Source organism: Odontesthes bonariensis, chromosome 11, assembly GCF_027942865.1.
Source record: "Odontesthes bonariensis isolate fOdoBon6 chromosome 11, fOdoBon6.hap1, whole genome shotgun sequence".
Classification (NCBI taxonomy): Eukaryota; Metazoa; Chordata; class Actinopteri; order Atheriniformes; family Atherinopsidae; genus Odontesthes; species Odontesthes bonariensis.
The window spans coordinates 9,801,959-9,818,124 of NC_134516.1; the positions used below are offsets into that span (position 1 = coordinate 9,801,959).

Below are 16,166 nucleotides of genomic sequence, written 5' to 3' on the forward strand. Positions count from 1 at the left end.
ACACGTTGGATCCCTTATTGATCAAATATGATTGGATATGAGTAGTTTCTTCGTCATAAGCCAAATAATGTCTCTGAGTACCCAGATAATGTGTGTGTGCTTTTCGCACCTGGTTTCTCAGTGTTCCCTGTTCTGTCTGGGTCAGTCTCAGTTTTCATGTCTCGTGTCCATCCTGGATCACTTTAGGTCATGGAGAATATAGTCATAATGTCTAAGAACAAGGCCAATTTTAACATGTGTTAAACCTGATTCCATGCTTGAAATGCTTGTCACACCAGCGGGATTTGCTTGTGCATTTTCACACGCAGAATTGTTACACAAACGCTGTTTGATTCATAGGCTACTTTATTCAGTTTTCAATGAAAGGGGGGTAAGAAAAAAAAGTGGCCTCGAGAACCATCGGTAAATTAACTCGTTATCTCGAAAAAAGAGAAGTTTATACGTACCACGTCCGCTCTGGGCTTCCGTAGACTCCAGTCCGGGTTTTTATGATTTTCTGTACGTGCAGGGAGGCTTATGTTGCATTCGGGGCGTTTCGGATAAGAATGTGGAATTCTAAATCACGTTCATTTCTGGCTTCCAAAATGCTGTTTTTCACATGCACGGAGTGGATTCAGGTTTGCTATGAAACCTCGCTGTTAGCAAATAACACTTCATAACAGTTATGTAGTTATTAGAAACAGTATTACAGTATTAGAAACAAATTAACAAAAATACGTTGCAGCATTCTGTCTGTTTCATTGGATTTAAAAAAAAAAGAAGCCGACCAAAACATTACGTTTGCTGTGTAAGCTTCTTTTTGTCGGAATGATATAAAATTCGGATGTGAGAAACTTTTCTCGAGTTGCCGACAAGGAAATTCGACTTTCTCGTGGCAATGTCTTCTGTTCGGAGTTTTGAAATTCCGAGTTCCCAGCCTTCTTGAATGCTGCATTATATTCCTTTGTGTTTGAACTTAATTTGAGACCCCAGAAGTCTGGCAGAGAAACATTGCTGTCCGTCACTTCAACAGTTATCTTATGTCTGTTGGATTAGAACCCGACTTCTCTAGTGATGAAGTGTTTTTCAGACAGTTTCCCGTCCACCGCGCCTGTCGGGATGGAGACGTTAGCGCTTTGGTCTCACTGTCACAGCAACTGTCAAACCAGGGTCCTCTGACCACTGAGGACTCCTGTTATGGATGGACCCCATTACACTGGGCTGCTCACTACGGACAGGTAGGACCGTGTTACCTATCAGAGTAAAGAAAGCCTAGCTAAAGAAAAACGGATATTTTGACATTTAAGAAGACATTTGTCCTGCAGATTTTAGCAACAATATAGCATTAGAGGGCCCAGCTAACTCGTTTGAAAAGTACAAGTACAGTGACACGTCTTGAATGAACCATTTCATGTTGTTATTTAATATGAACAACGCACCGTGTTTCTTTCTAAGTGGCGTTTCGTCTGTTTGCCACTGTGCAATAAAGTTTTATTATGAGAAAAAAAAAAAGCAGCGGGTTGACGCGTTTTCATTGGTTACAGTACAGCCAATTGTAATTTGGGCGCCAAATGGAAAACAGGAAAAGCTCGTGTTTGTTTTAAAGTTCATCCCATCTGATATTAGGGCCTACGGAAGCCCAGAGCGGACGCGGTACGTTCAAACTATTTTTTGATGGTTTTCTCGAGATAACGAGATAATTTACCGATGGTTTTCGAGGCCACTTTTCCTCCCCAGTCCGCCCCTGTTTATATGTGTTTATGTGTATTTCTGGCAAAGGTGTACCCATGTTTACCCCCCTTTCATTGAAAACTAAATGAATAAAGTAGCCTATGAATCAAACATGGAATGTGGAGCGTTTATGTAACAATTCTATTTGTGAAAATGCTCAAAGCAAATCCCGCTGGTGTGACAAGCATTTAGTTTTCTCGAGATAACGAGTTATCTATCTCGGTATCTCGAGAAAACGATAACGGCACCTCTCGTGCATCATTCGGTAACCATGGAGACGGCCTGGTCCCCTCAGCTGGTCACTGATGAAGTTGACCATATCAGCCGGATCACTTTAGGTGTAAACGCCTGTTGAGCTGCAGTCGAGCCAGCCGTCTCCTTAAATGACGCGGGCTGATATGAAAGTTATCTCTGCAAGACAAACAAATTGCGAACACATAAAACACATATAAACAGGGGCGGACTGGGGAGAAAAAGTGGCCTCGAAAACCATCGGTAAATTAACTCGTTATCTCCAGAAAACGATCATTGGTTTTCCAAAAACCATCCAAAAAAAGTTTATACGTACCACGTCCGCTCTGGGCTTCCGTAAGCGCCTGATCGTCGTGTGACACACTGTAACCTCTTGCTGAGGCTCAAGTGATATTCATTTACAACACCCATAACGTCATTGTAACGTTTGATGTTTTATTGTCTCTCAGAAGACGTTTGGTCATTATTGGCTTGTATTTTGTACTCTGCAAACAGCTCGAGTGTTTGGTACACCTGGTACAGATGGGTTGTGAGGTGAACACGATGACCAGCCGCTTCAACCAGACACCGACACACACTGCTGCATTTGGAGGACATCCTCACTGTGTGGTATGGCTGACTCAGGCTGGAGCTGACATCAACAAGCAGGTCTGTCTGGAAATGATGGTATTTTAAACGTGTTGTATTTTAATCCAATGGTGGTGTAATTGATTAGCAGAAGGCTGTCGGATATCAAATCAAATTTATTTTTCATTTATACAAATAAATTTGCTGAGTTCTTCTCAAATTGATTGATTGATTTTTTATTTTTTTTTTGATTTTATTTTTTTAGCCATTTAAAATTAGTTAGTAGTATTTTTACTAGAATTGGTATTAGTATTGTTATGTTAATATAATCATTGTAAATATTTAAAAAAAAAAATGAGCTACTTGAGTCATTTGAATTTCCCCCATTGGGGGATGAATAAAGTATTTTTCTATTCTATTTCTATTTTGTGTACAAAACAATTCAAAGTGCTTTACATAAAATAAAAGCATTGCAGCAGGGAGTGGAAAAAGCATTAAAAATACATAAAAGAATATAAAGAGAAACAAATCAAATCATTTAAATGAATTTAAAAACAAGCAACAGTCCAGATAAATTAAAAGATAGTGGTATAAGATTATTATCTGTGTCATTTCAACAAATCACTCAATAGATGCTGTCCTACCACGGTGAAAATGCTGTGTAAATTCAAATAACTAATTTTACAGTTTAGATGGTAGTTTATGAGCCTTCATTATGAGCATTCAAAGATATGCTTAGTCTAACATTTTGCTTTCAGGACTGTGTTGGTGAGGCTCCCATTCACAAGGCAGCTCGCTCAGGTAGCTTGGAGTGTATCCAGGTCCTGCTGATAGCAGGCGCTAAACCACAGTAAGTATTCTGCATTCTGTCCTGTCTTCGCAGTGTCACTTAGGTGAGATGCTCTCACAAGGTTTATATGTATTGATGAATGAATAAAGAAATAAAAATGACTTTTTTTGTGAAGAGTAGAGAGAATGTATTCTGTACTTTTACAAGACGAGGAAAGGAGCAGTTCCAGTGTATGTAGGTACAGCACCTTCTGTCTAATCTGTCTGATTACAACAGGCTGTGCCTGGAGTGTGTATCATCTTATAGTATTCGTTGAAAAAGTAGTATTCGACTCAAAAAAAAAAAAAAAAGGTAATTTCAGTATTATTGTAGGATTTTTACATGTCCACATTAATCACCACAGCTGGAAATCTGGAGCAATCATGCATACTTGAAAACTTTATACATAAATGATATAATCCTATAAACAAACTGTCATCTACATGACTGCCTTAATGATAAAGCCACAATTGTATTTTATAATTGGCAAAAGTCCCTTCAAGAGCACATTTAAAAAGATCAATGTCGGCACTCCAGTCATAGATCTGTTTTAGCTGCACATAAACAGAACAGTGATGTCGATAAATTAGTCGATGGCTTAACTTTTCATGTACATCTTATCCAAAGATTCATAGCACAATGTAATGGACCTCAAAGAGTTATTATAGTCTGGCACTGTTTTCATTGCAACAAACTTTTTTGGCACAGTTAGACGTGCTAAGACCAAAAAATTGTAAGTGGGCCATTATTCCCTTTTATCCTTTAAGATGTTGACCCCATGATGTTGATGTTTCATAAGGTTTGCAGAAAAAAATAACTCAAATCCAGGTGACTGAGTAGGATTCATACAATTGAGTCACATTTTAAACAGTGAGTTTGTTTTCAATGCTATTCATGTGTCTTATTTTCCTCGTTGCATAGATGAAAATTCGCTGTTTACATGCAATGGCAAGATGGCGAGAGTGCTGACACTGCAAAAGCTGAGAACCTCATGTGTTTTAATGAGTAAAGAAACAACCTTATTTCATTTGGACATGTAGAAAACCGTTGCATGCAAATAAACGAAAGGGAGACACAAAATTGTTGAACTAAAGCATTTATCATAATGTCGTGTGAATGGGAAATTTTCTTTTTAATTACAGTTTGATTTCTCTTGAAAAGCTTAATAACCAGTTCCTTTTATTTTAGGTAAATTATTGTGTTCAAGTTAAAATCTGGTGCATTTTTAAAATCATTTAAAGCTATTTCTCAAGATAAGTAAATGAAGTGGAGCTTGTGTCCACCATGTTACCACCATAAAGTATGACCACATGGGAGCGCTGTTGGGAAAACTTCAGTCTACACTACTAATAGTTTACTTTTACTGTCAATCTTTTTCGCTCATTAAAATGACCAGAGCATTTATTATTATTTAATTATATATTTTTAACCTAAATTCTGATATTAATAACAATCAGACTCCCAATTATCAGATAGTTGTCAGTTTTCTCACCTTCTTTAAAAACTGAATACAAAAGATTCCATCAGGGGCCAACAGAAGCCCCTGATGTCAAGTCAACTTTATTGTCAATGCTGCCATATGTGCAGGACATACACAGAATTTAAAAAGTGTTTCTCTCTTATCCCTGGTGCAAAACAGCAATAAATAAATAAAAATTAATTTAAAATATATATATATATATATATATATACAAGCTAAAAGATATATAAAAACAGCAGTGGCAAATCTGTATATGTATCTATCAGTATAAACAGATTAACAGTAAGAATTGAAGGCTTCAGCTTCTGGCTAAGGTCCTCGTAACTTTTTTTTAAAGGAACAAACTTCTCCTTTAAGTAGAAATGTTTGGCTCTATTTTGCTATTTTTTACACCAGCGACTTTGAATGTTGCCTCTCCAAATGTTATCCGCTATTTTGTAATATGTGGCACTGCAGTATACAAAACCAATTATATGGCACATGCATTGATTTCACTTATGCAGCACATTCAAATTCATCAAAATGGTAAATCAGAAAAAGCAGACGGTATTACAGATAAACTAGAAAATTTGCTGATGTTTTTTGTGTATGTTTGTCCATCACATATAGTATATAAAAATATGCAGTCTTATTTATTCATTATAAAACTATTGTACCTTTGTAAGCTGTCCAGCTTTGAGCATCGAGCCTTGTTATTAGGGTAGAATAGAGGATGAATTAATTAGTGGTGAATGCTTAATGAGTTCCAGGTTTTTCCCTTTTCTGTTGAATTCAGCTGTAATTATAAGAATAATGTCTTTGTTTGCATGGAGATACTGTTCCATTGATGAAGCAACTGCTGTTGCAAGGAATTGCAGTTATTAATCTAGTAATTTCCTTTGTGCCGTGAATATTTGAAAATATTTATTTGAAATATAAGACTGTACAGTTTTCGGTTATAGAAGAGAAATTTTAGAAAAACAAATGAACCAGGGGCAGTTAAGGAATATCAATAAAATCCCAACTATACCCCCTGCTTACCGCAGCTTTAGGTAAAAACTGTCATTACCTGCTGTCAGCTCTAAACTGGGCTCAACAGACTACTTTAGTTTATGGTTTTTCAATTCACTTTATTTATATAGGGCCAATTCACAACAAAAGTGTTCTCATGATGCTTTAAATGCACAATTCAATCCAGTCAAAATTCTGTCCATGCCAATTAGGTAAAGGACAACAGTGATGTCATAAACTAGAGTTACATGAGCAGAGTAAGGAAAAGTTTAATTGTATAATGTGATATCTCCCAGCAGTGTAGGCCTACAGCAGCTTAACTCATGAATCATTCAGGGGCACCTGGGCCATCCCTAACTATAAACTTTATCAAACAGGAAAGTTTTAAGCCTTATCTTAAAAAAGAGTGGGTGTCGGCCTCCCAAATCCACGCTGGCAGCTGGTTCCAAAAGGGAGGGTCTGATAACTGAAGTCTTTGCCTCCCATTCTACTTTTAGAAACTCTATGAACCATAAGTAAGCCTGCAGTGCACGAACAAAGTCCTCCGCTGGGAAAATATAGAGTGATGAGATCGTTAAGATATAATGGAATTTGTCCATTATTTGTCCATTACGAGCTTTATGCATGAAGATTAATCTAAAATTCTATTCTGGATTTAACAAGGAGCCAATGAAGAGAAATCAAAATTGTAGAAAGATGATCTTTACTGTTCTCTTAATGGAACCATTGCTGCAGCATTTTAGATCAACTGATTTCAGAGAATTTTTGTATGGACTTACAGTAGTCCAATGTAACAAATGCTTAGACAATGCTTTTCAGCATTACTCTAGCATTAGAAAGGTTGTTCGTAATATTACGAAGGTGAAAAAAGGCATTACCAGAAACCTGTTTCATATGGGAGCCAAAAGGTGCATCCTAGACAAAAATCATTCCAAGGTTCCTGATGGTAGCACTGGAAGCCAAGGTAATGCAATCTAGAGTAACTATATGGCTAGACAGTGTCTTCCTGAGGCACTCAGGTCTTAATGCTTCTAATCTAACTAAATAAGTGGTTTCACCTGGCTTCATGGATAAGTATACCTGATTATCATCTGTTCAGCAATTGAAATTTATGTCATGCTGTACAAAGGGAAAATAATGGGTCCAAGCACAGAGCCCTGCAGAACTCCATCACTAACTTCATGTGTGAGGAAGACTCATATTTTACATGAACAAACTAGAATCTGCCAGATAGTTATGACTTAAAACAGCCTAATGGAGTTCCTTTAATCATAATAAAAGTTAAAGTCTCTGTAATGGAATGTTGTGATCGATCATCACATGAGATTAGATATAAACTTTGACATAAGCGACAGCTCTGAAACTATAGATGTTCATGTACTTTGTCTTTTGCATATACTTTTATCTTTTTGTCATTGTTACGCAAGGGTGTTCTCATATATTAAAGATAATGTAGAATATTACTTTATTATCAAGGTTCCTAATTGAAAATGGGGGGGGGGGGATCCCTAAAGTGACAGATAGTGTTGGTACAACTGGATGAAAATAATTGAGCAAGTTATTTCTTTTCTTTAATACAGGATGGTCTGGTGTATGACGAAGGGAATCTTAAAAAAAGGATCTCAGCTCCTTTCGTTAGCATTTGGCGAATTTGAACAGCTTTTATCATGGCTGCTGCTCAGATACTTTTAGGTCATTTCACTGAGTTAGAAGGGTTCCTAAGTACAATGGACTTGTCAATTGGACCCTTAGTCAGCCTGGCTATGGTGCTGAAAAGACACCAAAGGTTTCTTTCTCCTCTCAATGATTAATGATAATCAGTTCTAGCTCTGCAAAGGGCTTTCTTATGTTTAAAAAAGAAAAATCCAGACTACATGAAATTCTTCTAAATTACTGGAACACTATTTTTCTTTCCACCTTTCTTGAAGATTGCTTTAACACACAGGTAGTAATTAGGTAAAGGAGTCTCTCCTTACTGATTATCCTCCTTTTCGGAGAGGCACCATGGTCCAGTGTTTTATGCATTGAAGCTGTGGCTCTGTCAACAACATAATATGCGTAAGAGTGAAGTTTAGGTGGCAGCCCTTCGTTCTATTGGCACATGGCATTGACGTAATTTAACTTATCCTTCAAATTTTGTTACAAAATTCTCTGATAGACACCCATTGTAAAGACATTTCCTCTCTGATGCTGTGAGATTTTTGCCCACCAAAGTTGCTCTCGTCACAGATTTAAGTGTTGTGATTTTTATTTTTTTTTCCTACAACCCCAATTACTCAACAATTACTTGTTGTTGCAGTAACTTCAAACTTGTCCTCAGTCCAGCTGTTACTGAATTTAACTTCAAGAGAAATCAAATTAGTGGTGGTCGATTTTAACATGAAATCTCTGTCATAACATATGAGCTTTTCAGCTTCAGTATCACAGTCTGCAATAGTCGAGATATGTATTTTACTGCTTGACTGTTGCTAGCTCTTGTTACATTTTTAACTTAATGGGATTTGCCTTTGGTTAATGTGCTGTATTATGTAAATAAACGATGATCTATGAGATATATTTTCAAACTATGCTGACAGAGAAAAACACACTACTCATTCTGATGTTTTACAGCCATTGAATTTGAGCCTGATTTTCTCAAGTAATCCCTGAAAGAGGAAGCAATCCAAATTGACACTGCAGAGTCTGCCACACATGCATCTGCAAGCACCACAGCTCTGAGAATGAGTGTTCACTGTTGTTCCAACACTTTCTGCACCTGCAAAACTGGCAAGGTATTTCCTACAGTGATTGATTGTAATGCTAAGAAAGCACTCATAATGATAGTCATGTCTTTGCCTGCATGCTTAACTCACAACTGATTGTTTTATTATTCTGTGGTGTAAAATAGTAAGTTTAGTGAGAAATCAAAAGAAGCTCAGTCTGTTTCATGAACAATGGGTCTCATGCAACAATCATTCGTACACACAGATTTTTACTTAAGTCGTGCGTACGAGTGATTTAAGAGAACTTGCGCATTCAGCAATTTTTTTTGTATTTTAAGTTTTCTTTCAGGTACAAACTGAATTTACGAGTGATCCAGAGCTGTCGTAGGAGTCACGTAAAAAAGTTATTCTAATCAAGTTTGCTTGACAATTTAATTACTTTGAAGCAATCATAAATAAATACATAAATACCCCATAATTATGCTGACGTTATTCTGTTTGACTGAAATTATGCACAAATTGAAGGTTAATTTGACTCTGTATATAACAAGGTCAATGGGAAGTGTAACCAGCGGCTGACTTGCTACTTTTGGTTGCCTTAGCGGCCTTAGCGAGTCAGGTTCTTGGAAGACAGCACGTGTTCCGAGACCGTGTAGATGTCCTGCGGAGACAGACGAATGGCTGACATCGCGATATAGATTGCCAAGGACTGTGCTGCTGCAAATATGCAGCTTGCTAGAGCCACAACTCCAGAGAGAAACACGCCAATCAAACCCAATTCCACCACACGTCCAGGTCCTCACCACCCTTGGATTTTTGGCCACTGAAACCTTTCAGAGGGAGATTAGAGACAGATCGGGGGTGTCCCAGTCCTCTGTGAGTCGTGCGCTCCCCTTGGTCATCAAAGCTCTCATCAGATTATCACCCATGATACATCAGATTCCCATACACTGCTGTCCAACAAGTACAAATTAAGAGACACTTTCATAATCGGAGCAATAGACTGTAATAGATACATATACGCATCAAAGCACCCGTGCTGTCATGGAGGGCACTGAGCTGAAGGCCAGGTGGGTGTGTCTCGATACAGCGGGGGGCAAACTGCTCTATAGCCCAGAGAAGCTGCCTTTTTGCACAATATTGCCATGAACGAGGGCTTCCTACTACCTGAATGGGCCCAGGCAGACAGGAAGCCCAGGAAGACCCCCTCATGGACCGCCCGTAGATCCATGAGCAGGTCCCGTTTAAAAAAAAAAGAAAAAAAAAAGCCATTCTCATGACCCAACACTTCCTGGCAAAGGAGAGAGGAAGCGTAGCCTTATATGGTATTATTTTGGGCGTGGAGTATGCAATTTACTATCCTCGTACATGTGCACTTAAATACGCACGGGTGGCATTCATCATTTACGCAGGTCGTTTACAAACTTTTTCCAAAGTTAAGAGCGTTTGTTGAATCTGACGTGGCTTGTTCATACGACACCATACGAAAAAAGTGAGAAATTTAAAATAAGAATACGAAAATGTTCTTGCACCAATTAAGACGAATGAGTGAACGAACGCGTACTATTGCACTGTTAGTGCTGCAGCAGCATCTTTACAGTAGCAAACTCTGTAAAGATAGCCGGCCGTCACAGAGCACGGAGTGAATGAGCTGTGCTGCAGTGGCGCACGTCGATGACATCATCCCAGTAGACGCGTGTGTAGAAAGCCCCCGATAACAACAACACGGCAGCTCTAAACTAACAGTGCAATAGTACGCGTTCATTCATTCATTCGTCTTAAAGTGTTGGTGAAATAAAGACAGATAATGCCTTCTTTAGAGGCTGTATTGTCTATGCCCCGTTCACTCCCGTTATATGGATATACGCGGATCTCGAGTGATCTAAATAGCGTCCGAATGACGCCAACGTTCACCAAACTGTTACGTTCGCCCCATGTATAGAAGCTACAGTCCTCGCTGCATTCAGCCCCGGTTCGAGTCCTGCATCGGGCGGCCCTTTACTGCATGTCTTTCCCCCTCTCTATGTCCCCTGCTTCCTGTCTCTCCCTTCAACTATCCTGTCCATTAAAGGCTTAAAAAAATCCCCAAAAGATATATTAAAAAAAAGAGGGTTGTCCTTAAACGGATGCCCATAATCATCAATTAATTCACACACTGCTTTTGGATTTTAGCTTAGTTCTTTTTTGTTAAAAGAAAAAAAGAAAAGTACTGTTTATCTGCGGTTGTATTTACCTATTTTAAGACCTGATAAGGACCAGATGTGTTTTTACCATATCCTGATACAAGATGCATTTGAGCTGAGGGAGGGTGGACTTTATTTTTCACATGACTGTGATTTATAGATTAGCTTATCTTTAATTGAAACAAATGACCCCTAATATGAGTTATAAAACTTTGACTCTCTGTAAGACTTGTCACTTGAGTTAAGATTTAAATTCTAAGTTCCATAGCTCTTGTTTCTAGACCAGAATACTATGTTAAAACATTATGTATCTTTTTCATTTTACTAGAAGATAAATTATGAGTCTGATTCTTTAGGGATTTGTTTAGGAGATTTCATGTTATACAAATGACTTAAAGCAATTTTTGCATGTGCTATCTCAGTATACAGGACTCCGTCCTTTATAGTGGACTTGACTTGTAACACAGTAAGGTTTGTAGCTTTAACTTTTGCCTGTGTAACACATGTGAAATGTAAATTCTAATCTAGTTTAAAATGTTACATCCAATATGGCCACTGTCAGTCACCACTTTTGTACATAAATAGATACCAGCCTCACAATAAGATTGAAAAGAATTGATGAGCTGGTCAAAATGATCTCTTCCTGCAATAATAAAGACTGTCAGATTCATCTTTGGTCATAACCATTAATTGATGAGTGCAGGATGCAGTCAGATTGTTAGAAAATGTTTCAAATTAAGTAGTTTAACTCGTTTTCCTGATTGTTCAGTTTAAGGAATTCCAGTGGGCAGACAGCAGCGGACCTGGCCAATGTTCACGGCTTCCACGACTGTTTCTGCTTCATCTCCAATGCTAGGACACACCTGCAACAGCTCAGTGAACTCCATGTGAATTGTGTGCAAAGAGGAGACAGCAGGAAGAGGCAGCTGACTGCCACTGAGGCTCGTCACATGAAAAAAGCCAGGAGAGCTGATGGTAAGAAATGTCTATAGGCTATTTTTATTATTGCACTGTGACAAAGTCCCCTTTACTGGATCTTAATAGTTCTATTTCTAAGAAATCTTCATCACTTTCAAAATCAAGTAATGATGTATGAAAAAAATAAAAAATAAATCTGAATATATTTATTACTGGATTAGAGACAGGCTGTGTTTGAAACCGCATACTACATACTACATACTTGCATACTCATCGATCAGACAGTATGCAGAGCGTTTACCCACAATGCATTTCGCTCCTGCCCGAGCCGAAATCACCTGATTTCGCTTAAGCTCTAAACTGTAAACTTTAGCAACATTTGAAACATTTTCAGGTGAGAAAGTAGTCGTTTAGTTCCCCAACGTGTTGAAAACCTGACAAAATACCGGCTATTTACAATTTTGTTCCGACGAATTCGGCGCTACTAAAGCTAGCCGCAGTGAGCAACGCACTTCAGGTTATTTTCACAAAATAAAATACCCGTTGCCTTTTATCATAGGGAAAGCCGTTCCGATACAATTGGTGCTTTTGTTTTGAAAACAGGAAGTGAACCTACCCTCGTTGTAGCTAGCTTGAAACTGCCGTTTAGACAGGAAATGAGGATCGGCGACGTCACGTTACGTTGCATCTTGGGTAGTTTGAGTATGAGTAGTAACCTCATAATGCATACCCAACATTTCGGAGAATCTAGTATGCATCCGGGAACTTAAAAAAAGTGAAAGTTAGTAGGAGAAGTATGCGGTTTCGTGCTGTTGCAGAGTACAACTTTCAGAGTTGTTTTGCATTCCATGTTAGATACAAGCCAAAAGTTTACTCCAGAAAGGTAAACATCAAAAAGAAACCTTGAGGAGAGACCAGGCCGAATATTAGCTGGCAGTAAAAACATAAATCTACAATGAAACCGTATATCTTTATACTGTTGTCTGTGATTGAATCGTTAACTGACTCGATGCATGGCAAGGAAAAGGTGGACATGATCATCATGAGCATGTTTTCAACATCACATAAACATTACAAGCATAAAAAAAAGAAAGAAAACAGCGAATTGCATGTTTCAAATGTTCAGTAAAAAAAAAAAACTTGTGGTTGTTTCATGCTAGAGGCTTATTAAAATGGCATCCTTAGTAAAACACAGGAAAAGTGAGTGTTGCTCAGTCTTTAAGTCTGATGGTGCACAAATCCTCAGCCGATGATGGACACTGGGTTAACACTGAACCCACTTACCTATGCAACACACCTTTTTATTATACTTTAATAACATAATAATATTTAAGAACATTCTGAAGTATAAAACCATGTAAAGCCACACAGCTGCTGAAAGCTTTATGATGTTTACCTATGGACTTTATTCATTGTTCTCACTGTGTCCAGCTGTGTTGGGGCAGATGCAGAGTAGCTCAGGTGAGGACGTGGAGAGCATGAACCTGGAGCTCAATTCAGGTGGGTTTTCAGCTTATTTATTACTGTAGCATATTTATTTTTGAAGACAAAAACAAAAAAGAAGCAGTGTGGCCCGATCTGCCTGTAAAGACATCTTCAAACTTTCTTTTTTCTTTTTGATGTTAGAGGAACCACCCCCTTCTCTTGCTTTCTTTGGTGCACTTTTCAAAAAGTGTGTACAACTCTGACTTGTAAAGTTATGGGAATTTAAAAAAAAAATAATAATTTACCCTTCTAGCCCTAATTCTATGTTAATTCTATACTTTTTTTTTCTTTTTAAACCAGAAAACAACATCAACGCTGTGCTAAGCGGACATCATCATGCACAGCCTTCAAATGCCTTGGGTAACACCGAGCTTCCTACAAGCCGAGCCTCACCACCCTCCTCTCTAGCCAATCAGCATGCAGGAGAGGAGCCTTCTCAGCATACTTCGGCTGAAATGTGTGGCTCACTGCATCAGACCAGCAGTCCCGGCAGCACTGCGTCCCACCAGCCTGAATGGTGGAGGCTAATGGGAGCAGAATGTGTGGATTTCTTGCATTATGGACACTACCATGGTTTTGGAGACACAGCGGAAGAGCTGAGCGACAGCAGCCATCTTGTTTGCAGCAGCAGAATCCTCCACTTCTCCAGTGGCTCATAAGTATAGCTGTTTAGGCCAGTGTCCAAGAGAAGAGGAAGCATCTCATTCATATGCTTCTTCTAAACTTAAAAGGATCACTGAGATTTTAATAAGTCATTTTTTTTTTTTTAATGCCAAACTGGGAGTCACTCGTAAAAATATCCAAGAAAAGTAAAGCCTAGAACTCTTCAAAGTCCACTTAATAGCTTTTACTGCACAATAAAAGACCTTCTTCAGCAGTTGTGGAATGGAAGGTAGAAATCTGAAGCTAAATTCTCCCTCACGGACTAGCTTGACCAAATGAAGAATCATGTCCCCAGACAAACTCAAACAGCCTAATTGACAACAAGATTGTTGTTCTTTTGAACAACTTCACGGTTTGCAGTTTATACTAAACACTAATTGTCGTAGTTCAAAGCGGTGGTTGTCGAGCTGGAATATAGGAGCTCCTGGGGGACATGGATGACCAGGGAATTGAATATGTTGATTTATATAGGGGAAATGGATAAATAAAATAAACAAAGCTTTACTGACGCTATTGCATTGAGCTTTCGTTCTCAAGAACTCAACATCTTTCTTTTCTTTCTTTTTTATTATTCTAATTATTTTTAAATAGTTTTCCAATACAACAATGTACTCGAACATAGTATTTGAGGTCTTCTTTTTATGGACCGTCAGCTTTGATCAGTTGTCGATATATAAACAGATTCAAGAGCTTTGGTATGGAATTTGTAAATTTGCAAATTTGCAAAATGAGGTGCTGAATGTATGCATTGTTAATTTTCTGCATTTCCTGTAAAGCCTGTGTCGTTTGGTTACCTTTCTGAAGTCATTCTTTGAACACCCCAAGTCCCATGGTTTCCTTTGCTGCGTACATTTGGGTTTAAAACATGGACCTTTCTGCCACAGCCGGTTGGATGATTTTGTGTAGGAACTTATTGGGTGAAAGTGTGGCCCACTCTTCTGTCCTTCAGCAAGATGAACGACCGCACTGAAAATGAGAACCTTAAGCCTTAATTTACCAAAGGGAATATTTGATCAGTTTGTGCATTTTGTCTACATTCCTCTAATTTGAAAAATAATTTGTTATTTATGTCTTAGAACTCAGAACTGTAGTTTTTGTAAAGCTCATTTGGCTCTTGGTTATTCTCTCTTCTCACCTTAAACCCGAGGTCCCCTATTTTGTAAACTGTAAGAAGGGGATTGCGCACGTGTGCTGATAACTGCCTCTGAAGCTAGTTTTATACTTTGTCCTGGTTTTGATAAATAAAACACGTTTTACATTTTCAAAAAGAAATGGTACAAGTATTTATTCATCATTATTTTACGTTTTGGGGAGATTTTTTCTGAACGTTTTTTCAAACAGTGTCTTTAGAATAAAAAAAAAAAGCTTTATATTACATTTAACTATAATTTAGATACTCGAGATTGTGAAGTTCTAACCATTAAAAGCAATGTATGATTGGGAAATATCTCATCCACACCTATTTTCTCATTGAAACTCATAATACTCATCTACAGCTAAGTATACTTTTTTTTTTTTTTTTTTAAACGGTACACGTCATTGCAAACATTTTGAGCCACCACTCATTTCTTTCCAGACTTTCATGTAATCTTGTAATGAGCGGTAGTTCTGCAGACGCTCTGGAAGTCTTTCAAACTTTTTCTTTGGACATTGGCTTTTGCTTTTTCAGTCATTTTCAATCCAGCCTTGTGCCTGACCATGTTCAGAGGAGTATTTTTTGTTTGTTAAGCCACTTCAAACTGACCTATGAATCATTTAAGCATTAAAAAGGCACCAAACTCAATGGTTGTCTTGTGCCTACACAAACAACTTAGCAAAGAAGACATTTTAAATTGAATCTTTATCAAAATTTCAAAATCAAATTTATTTGTATAGCACATTTCATGTACAAACAGTTCAAAGTGCTTTACATAAAATAAAAGCATTGCAGCAGGGAGTGCAAGAAGCATTAAAAATACATAAAATAATATAAAGAGAAACAAATAAAATAACCCTAACCCTAACCCTAACTTTAGGCACTTTGTTACTAGCAGCCTGTTACAAAGACATGTTTTCTCCCCTTTTTTTTTTTTTTTTAAACAAACAAGATGATTACCTTGGCATATCTGAAAAGAAACAGTATTTCAAAGTGATGTCCTTTAAGAAATAATGAATGACTAATATTAATCACATATGCTGTAAAAAATTATGTTTTTTGGGGATTAGTAAGGTATTCTTCAAGGAAAAATTCTAGAAAATACCTGACATGGGAAGAGAGATGGCCTTTCATTTCATTCATCTACTGTTTGGCCAAAGTTTTTCAGAAATGGTGTCTATGGCATAAGGACAGGTAACTGTTGAAGATTCTTCTGGCAAGTGGCAGGAAAGCCATAACCAGAAGGTGGTTG

General features: G+C 37.9%; 1 protein-coding gene across 1 annotated transcript; it reads left to right on the forward strand.

Moving 5' to 3' along the window:
• Window positions 1-823: 823 nt before the first annotated feature.
• ankrd10a (ankyrin repeat domain 10a) lies at window positions 824-15,593 on the forward strand. Its single transcript, XM_075477449.1, has 6 exons — window positions 824-1,217; window positions 2,458-2,610; window positions 3,288-3,379; window positions 11,483-11,688; window positions 13,063-13,131; window positions 13,417-15,593. The coding sequence occupies exons 1-6, from the start codon at window positions 1,020-1,022 to the stop codon at window positions 13,773-13,775; spliced, it is 1,077 nt and encodes a 358-aa protein (XP_075333564.1). The 5' UTR covers window positions 824-1,019; the 3' UTR covers window positions 13,776-15,593.
• The last annotated feature ends 573 nt before the right edge of the window (window positions 15,594-16,166 follow it).